We start from the raw sequence: 7,903 nt of genomic DNA on the forward strand, positions 1-7,903 counted from the left end.
TGAAATTCAAAATTAATTTCGAAAAATTATTCTTTTAGGCAAAGTACGGAAGCTGTCTCTGGAACCGTACCTATGACTATTTTTTACAATGGAACCGTATCCGTTTACCAAGTGTCTCGTAACAAGGCTGAAGAGATTATGAAGGTCGCTAAGGAGACAACAGTTTCGAAGAAAGACGAATCATCGACGGAGACTGATCTTTCGGTAATTACTCCGACCACTCTAAGACCAAAGCTCTTTGGCCAGAATCTAGAAGGAGGTTAGTAATAATAATTAATAAAATAATTTGCTAAAACTGTCACGCTAATTAATTAATAGAGTACTGTTCTATTATACTTATAGAGATGTCGTTGCATGTAGAATGTTTTGTTGTTAGTTATTAGGGAAGATTTAGTTGCTAATTAGTTTTGAATTAGATGTAATAAGACAACAAAACAAAAGATTATGTTAAAAGAGTCCTTAATTAAGTTGGTATTTAGATAGTTATGGAATACGTATAAACATATGTTTTAGTTTCTGATGAAAAAAAGGGAACTGGTTTATGTGTGTAATTAAGCAGATCTTCCCATCGCAAGGAGAAAGTCATTGCAAAGGTTTCTAGAGAAGCGTAAGGAGAGGTAATTTATTCTCCAACAAATCCAAGGATTACTTATTAAATCAAGGTTTTTATTTTTTCTCCTTTTCTCTGTGTCGACCCTTTTTTCATTTTATTTTATTTATTAACATTCCATTAATACCCCATGAAAAAATAATGATTACATGTTCTGTCTCTTTTTTACTCACACAAAACTGTAGTTTCCTCTAGTTTGTTCAACAAATCAGTATCACATGCTTCTTTCTAGCTCTACGTAGATAGACATAGTAGTAGAAGTAGAGTTATACGTATGTTTTTCCCTATTAAAAACGCGTTGACTTCGACTCTTTTTTTTTTTGTGTGTTTGCTACACCGACAAGTTATTCAAAAGATATGATTCGTTTTATTAATGATGAGATAATGAGGATAGAATTGAGAGAATTGAACATTTGTTTTGTTTGTTTGTTTTTCACTATATGGGACCGTATAAGTTACTACAAAAATAAACGCGGTTTCACATTTTTCTCTTTTTTTTTTCGTCTTTTTGTGTTTGCAGAGTAATATCGACATCTCCTTACTATCATCCGACATCGGCCTAAAACGATCTTCTTTTTTAGATTGGGACATGGACCAAATTTGTCTCTTTCACCACTCTCCAAGACTTCCATGTTCCTTTTGCATTTTGGCTTCTTTCCCAATCTCTTTGAAATTGATGGCCTCTCTCTCTTCGTCGTTGCTTCTGCGTATACTGTTTTCACGACACGTTTTTTAGGAGATTACGTTTACCTACTACTTCTATATTGTTTTTTAAACTGTTTATTGTCTTCTAATATATACTTTTCATTAATTAAGCAGCTCTATTATATATCGTGTCGTGTCACTACTTTTGTTTTAATCTTTTAGTACTTGTAAAAGGAAATGAACACGCCTCTTTCGGCTTCTCGTGAAGCTTCCGTGAGTATTAAAAAGAAATGTGCTCATGCTACTTTAATTAGTTATATTGGTTGGTCTGCTCTGCTTTGTCCTTATTAATATAATGGAAATGAGTTTAAGAAACACGTGAGTCTTTCTTTAGTAGTTAATGCGACCTAGTCTAAGTCTTGCCGACTAATGTGTCTTTTCACGTCAGAAGTCTTTTAAGTCTTTAAGAGTTTGGTGGAATCTGTAAATTGGCAAGATGCTGAAGAGAAGGGATAAACCGAGCGTCCTTTGTGTGCCTTTTCATATGAGCATAACTATTGTCATTGAATATAGTATCCATCACTAGCCACTAACATTGGCATGGCTGGTCCGGATTTAAGAAACAATACTGAACTAGCATTTAATGTCTCTGTACCGCTAATTGAAAACCATGTCTCGTTACCATTGAAACAAATTACTTAATATTGTGCATTCGACTTTTTAATTATGTTTTTTTTGGTTCTGTATCTCCTAACACTTTTTTTGGTGTTGTATATATTTGTGTGTTCTTTTGTATACGTTTGTGTTTTTTTATATATATATATTAGAACGACAGTAAATAAGTGTAATGAAGGTCGAGTAGCTGAATTCATCTTCTAGAATTTTACTTACCTGATTTTTTTGTTTTTCTAGTAAACTAAACCAAAATTGTGTCATAGTTAAAATGAGAAACCCAAAATTTAGTGGAGCTGACGTGAATAACCGAGACAAAACTTGAAATCCAAAATTAACAAGAAACAATTGATAATTAACCAATTTCTATACCCTAACAAAACTGAATCAATGTGGGTTTAAATCAGTTCAAGAAAGTGGTCTAGGCGACCGTCTAAGCACCGTCTAAGCGCTAGGCGCTCAGCAGACGCCTAGATGACTGTCTAAACCGCTTAATGTATAAATTATTAAGTTTTATATATGTATACATAATTATAAATGTTTATATGTTGTTAATATAACTTAAATAAATATATTTTTCTTAATTTTGTTTATAATTTTTTATAATTTTTTTTTATTTTTCTAACATATATTTGTACATAATTTTATATATATAATGTTTTATGTTGTAAACACCTAAACCACCTAAAAACCGTTTTAGAACCCGACTAAGCGTTCTAGAAGCTAGGCGCTGGGTCACCGCCCAGATACCGCCTAACGCTTTCTTGAACACTGGTTTAAATTCGAATTTATTATGTCCATACTGTAAATACCCCAAATGAACAAACAAAAAATAGAATGCTCAAGACCTACCGAGAACTTGTGAGCTGATATAAAGATTCGTGTGGCGCAATCCATACATGATTCGAAATTAAGGTCATCATTTTTGATTACCATCTAGCTTCGCATAAATACTTATTGCAAATTTGACTTAAATATATGTAACCTTCGAGCTTTGACCATGTATTACATGGTCAGAGCTCTAGCATGTAGATCCCACAATAAGAGTTTGTATACTTTCAAAAGAATACATGGTCAAAGCTTCAGCTTGAAGATCCTATAATAAAAGTTTGGTCAGAGCTCTTAGATCAAACAGAGTTTATTATTATTACTGAATTCATGATTTAGTTTGAATATATTGGGTGGTCTATTATGAATATCTAAGTGTCTGGTTTTGACTTGACTAATTTCTTTTGATCATCACTAAGTTAATGTTGATTTTAACAATTGAGTTAGGTTTATCTAGAGTCAATCAGAGTATCCGATCAGCATATGATTCAAATGGCTCCGATGAAAGTAAGCACAGCTTTGGGAATATATTAGCATTTGGTCGTATCAATCAATCCAAGAGACTATCACATCTTCATCTCATTAATAAATAAGAAACCATAAGGGTTACGAATAGAATCAACACAGACATAAAGAATCTTCAAACACAGTCATCATCACCAAACAAATTCCGAACTATCAGATTCACATCAGCTAAACAAATTCGAAACAAAGATAACTATCTCGTAAGAACACAACTCATTGATTTCTACAAGTTCATATCAGCAAATGCTTTACCAAACATACATCTTTTAAAAGTTGACATCGCTAGAAAAGCAATTCAATCGGCTAAACAGAGACAGAGCTAATCCCCATATTAAGATAAAAAAAAAATTGTAGAAACAAACAAGAAAAATAAATAAAGTAGATTGAAGGATCGGAGCATCAGTTTTAAAAAGCTCGATTTATATAATCCGCATGGTTAATCAGAGAGCACGTTGTAATGCAAAATATTCATCATCTGATCCGATTCCTTCAATCAATTTTAATAAAACATTTTTTTCTATAAAAGAAAAAGACAAAACCTAACCACATAATCAACTAATCCTAGAATCGAAAATTCATAACTACGAAAAAACGAATCAATGAAAAAGAATGAAGAAGAAGACCTAACTAGAGGATGATGATTCTGTGACTCTGTTAGGCTGACAAAACCAAAGCTGTCTTTTATAGGTGCAGACTTGGAGAAACCCTAATTTCAGTTTACCTATCGTATTGGGCTACATCTGTCACTTGGGCCGGCCCATGTCTCATTGACTTGAAAAAAACACCAAATCGGTTTTGTAATTCGATCTCAGCTGGGATAAATCGGTTTTGAATTAACCGGATTAGACACTTCTCCTCTCTCAACTCGCAAATTCGCATGATCAGGAGGTTTTGTAGAGTGATCCATGTTTCAGAGAGTCGTAGATTGATCCAATGCAATCGCATTCGACAATGTGGCTTATCTATTCAAGCCACCGAGTCGGCATTGGATTTGGATTCGGTAGTCCCAGGCTTAGATTCTCATGCTTACGGCTCAATGCTCCGTCGCTGCATTCAAAGAAACGATCATATCTCAGCAAAGGCTATTCATTGCGATGTATTGAAGAAAGGAAACTGCTTGGATCTTTTCGCTACAAACATTCTATTAAACGCTTACGTGAAAACCGGGTTTGACAAAGATGCATTGAAGCTGTTCGACGAAATTCCTGAGAGAAACAATGTCTCGTATGTTACTCTAATTCAAGGATACGCGTGTGAAGATCCCGTTGGTTTGTATTCACGGTTGCATCGAGAAGGTCATGAGCTTAACCCACACGTTTTCACCTCCTTCTTGAAGTGTTTTGTTAGTTTGGATAAAGCTGAGATTTGTTGTTGGTGGTTGCATTCTCCTATCGTTAAGCTTGGTTTTGATTCCAATGCCTTTGTTGGAGCTGCTCTTATCAATGCTTACTCTGTTTGTGGTTCTGTTGATAGTGCAAGAAGTGTTTTTGAGGGGATTTTGTGTAAAGACATTGTTGTGTGGGCTGGAATTGTGTCTTGTTATGTAGAGAATGGGTATTTCGAGGATTCTCTTGAACTGCTTTCTTGTATGGGGATGGCTGGTTTCATGCCTAACAACTACACCTTTGATACGGCACTTAAGGCGAGTATCGGGCTAGGTGCGTTTGATTTCGCCAAGGGTGTTCATGGACGGATTCTAAAAACTTGTTATGAGTTGGATCCTCGTGTGGGTGTTGGTTTGCTTCAGTTGTATACGCAGCTTGGAGACATGTCTGGTGCTTTCAAAGTGTTCAATGAGATGCCAAAGAATGATGTGATACCTTGGAGTTTTATGATTGCTCGGTTTTGTCAAAACGGTTTTTGCAATGAGGCGGTTGATCTTTTTATTCGAATGAGAGAAGCTTTCGTTGTCCCTAATGAGTTTACTTTGAGCAGTATTTTGAATGGATGTGCCATCGGAAAGTGTTCTGGCTTAGGTGAGCAACTTCATGGTCTTGTGGTTAAAGCTGGCTTTGATTTGGATGTCTATGTCTCAAATGCTCTCATTGATGTATATGCCAAATGTGAGAAAATGGATAGCGCTGTTAAGTTATTTGCTGAGTTATCAAGTAAAAATGAGGTAAGCTGGAACACAGTCATTGTCGGGTATGAGAATCTAGGCGAAGGAGGAAAAGCGTTAAGCATGTTTTGTGAAGCGCTTAGAAATCAGGTGTCAGTAACTGAAGTAACCTTCTCAAGTGCTCTTGGAGCTTGTGCTTCTTTGGCGAGCATGGAGCTCGGTGTTCAAGTTCATGGACTGGCGATAAAAACCAATAATGCCGAAAAAGTTGCAGTGAGTAACTCATTGATAGACATGTATGCAAAATGTGGTGATATCAAAGTCGCACAATCTGTGTTCAATGAGATGGAAACGACGGATGTAGCTTCATGGAATACATTGATCTCAGGCTATTCCACTCATGGGCTGGGTAGACAGGCACTGAGAATCTTCGACACTATGAAGGATAGTGATTGCAAGCCAAATGGGTTAACATTTCTTAGTGTTCTTTCTGGATGCAGCAATGCAGGATTAATAGATGAAGGTCAAGATTGTTTTGAGTCAATGGTTCGTGATCATGATATTGAACCATGTTTGGAACATTATACTTGTATGGTCAGGCTTTTGGGAAGATCAGGGCAGCTTGACAAAGCAATGAAGCTGATTGAAGGGATTCCATATGAGCCTAGTGTTATGATCTGGAGAGCACTTCTTAGCGCCTCGATGAATCAGAACAATGAAGCGGTTGCAAGGAGATCGGCAGAGGAAATACTAAAGATCAATCCAAAGGACGAAGCAACATATGTTCTATTATCAAACATGTACGCAGGTGTAAAACAATGGGCAAACGTTGCTTCCATTAGGAAAAGCATGAAGGAAAAGGGTGTAAAGAAGGAACCAGGTTTAAGTTGGATAGAACATCAAGGAGATGTGCATTTCTTCAGTGTGGGATTAACAGATCATCCGGATATGAAGCTCATAAATGGAATGCTGGAATGGCTTAACTTGAAAGCAACACGAGCCGGTTATGTTCCTGATCGGAATGCGGTTCTGCTCGATATGGACGATGAAGAAAAGGATAAGAGATTGTGGGTTCACAGTGAGAGGTTGGCTTTGGCATATGGGCTTGTTCGAATGCCATCTAGAAATCGCATACTGATCATCAAGAATCTACGGATTTGTTCGGATTGCCACAATGCTATGAAAGTTATATCAGGTATCATACAGCGAGATCTTGTTATCCGAGATATGAACAGATTCCATCATTTTCATGCTGGAGTCTGCTCTTGTGGTGACTACTGGTGAATGGAAGTAGACAACATAGATACAATATCTCAACACTTTGTCTCTTCAATGGAACTTAGGTACATTGGATTACACACGGACTGATAAGATTTTGCACATGACACAGTAAGAGTATTAGTCAGGTCAACTACACAGATAAAGGAAAGCGAAGAGCTTAACCGTTGACTCAGACTCATACAAGCCTAGAGACTAGATATCACATATAGATACAGGTTTTCTACAGAATATGCAACTCAGCATATCGATACAGAGATCACATATCCATGTCGGCAAAGATCTCTTCATCTTCTCCATACGGAGGACTGTCAGCGAGAAATGCATCACTTGCCAGGTTACTGCAATAAATAGTTTTCGAGTTGGAAAGACTTTTAAAGAAGGAATACAGTGAAAGAGAACGGCAACTTGGTAGGATTACAATCATCTAACCTCGTGCAGCAGAAACGAAAACCTGCAACACGCTTCAGTTTTCGATTGTAGAATAAGAAACAGAAAGACCATCTGGATTTGACCCAAAAGAAACAAAGGATGAGGAAGCAGCCTTTTAGAAGACAGTCAGGCTATAGCACCTCTGAGTAAGTGAATAGAAAAAGGAAAGTTGTTGTAACTCACATTGCTCCTTCCTCGAGGAAAGGATCTGCATTAGGATTTGGGTTGTAAACATATATCTCACATTCAGCTAGTTTTACGACCTGTATCATTCACATATGTATGATTTACTTCTTTTCCATTACTCTTGCCCTTTTTCTAGAGTTCCTTATTACAGGGAACTTACCTCATCAAGAGCCTTGTAGATTACCTCAAGCAGGGAGCCATCCTCATTCCTCTCAGCCCATTCCTATCAGCAGATATGATAATACTTATTTAAACAGTACACATATGTACATCAAATCTCAATCGAGTTGGATCACTGAAGAAGGTCAAAGTGATTCCCCCTCGCAAAAACAAGCCTTTTTAAAATTTCCATCAAACAGAAACTTTGAATACCTTAGAAGCTTCAGACATATAGTTGTTAAAAATCTGCTTAAACGTGTCCCAGCTTTCCTCCGAAAAAAACTGATGTGCTTTGACAGCGCTGGAAACCAAAAAAAAATAGAGAAACAATGCGATAGTGACAAGAGTTATATAACATAGCTGTATTTTATTATCATGTTCAATCAGACACTTCACTTCAGACAACTGGTTAAGTTATAGATTTTTGGGAAATGGAGAGAATCGAACTCTCAACTCCTACAGTTCTATGAACCGTTCGTCAAACCTTCTGACAACACTCCCACACAGAT

At 36.6% G+C, this 7,903-nt stretch overlaps 3 protein-coding genes across 4 annotated transcripts in view; 2 read left to right on the top strand and 1 right to left on the bottom strand.

The window, feature by feature from the left end:
- The window catches only part of LOC104772241 (protein TIFY 9-like), a 2,428-nt gene extending 860 nt beyond the window's left edge, over positions 1–1,568 (top strand). The window contains exons 3-5 of the mRNA XM_010496876.2: positions 39–259; positions 560–617; positions 1,131–1,568. Of these exons, the coding sequence (XP_010495178.1) occupies positions 39–259; positions 560–617; positions 1,131–1,173 (322 nt within the window). The 3' untranslated portion in view covers positions 1,174–1,568. The remainder of the gene's footprint in view (positions 1–38; positions 260–559; positions 618–1,130) is intronic.
- LOC104769538 (putative pentatricopeptide repeat-containing protein At5g13230, mitochondrial) lies at positions 4,077–6,870 on the top strand. The gene has a single exon (XM_010493766.2). The coding sequence runs from the start codon at positions 4,158–4,160 to the stop codon at positions 6,621–6,623; it is 2,466 nt and encodes an 821-aa protein (XP_010492068.1). The 5' UTR covers positions 4,077–4,157; the 3' UTR covers positions 6,624–6,870.
- LOC104769539 (repressor of RNA polymerase III transcription MAF1 homolog) overlaps positions 6,626–7,903 on the bottom strand; it is a 2,930-nt gene continuing 1,652 nt past the window's right edge. For both annotated transcript variants that reach the window (XM_010493767.2, XM_010493768.2), the window contains exons 7-11: positions 7,608–7,695; positions 7,396–7,458; positions 7,233–7,312; positions 7,050–7,121; positions 6,626–6,958 (exon numbers count right to left, since the gene is read on the bottom strand). In XM_010493767.2, coding sequence (XP_010492069.1) covers positions 6,877–6,958; positions 7,050–7,121; positions 7,233–7,312; positions 7,396–7,458; positions 7,608–7,695 — 385 coding nt within the window. In that variant the 3' untranslated portion in view covers positions 6,626–6,876. The remainder of the gene's footprint in view (positions 6,959–7,049; positions 7,122–7,232; positions 7,313–7,395; positions 7,459–7,607; positions 7,696–7,903) is intronic.

Source organism: Camelina sativa, chromosome 20, assembly GCF_000633955.1.
Source record: "Camelina sativa cultivar DH55 chromosome 20, Cs, whole genome shotgun sequence".
Taxonomy (NCBI): Eukaryota; Viridiplantae; Streptophyta; class Magnoliopsida; order Brassicales; family Brassicaceae; genus Camelina; species Camelina sativa.

Bases quoted from the DNA above. Each gene is read 5' to 3' on its own strand.
- LOC104769538 (XM_010493766.2), top strand. From the start codon at position 4,158: ATGATCAGGAGGTTTTGTAGAGTGATCCATGTTTCAGAGAGTCGTAGA.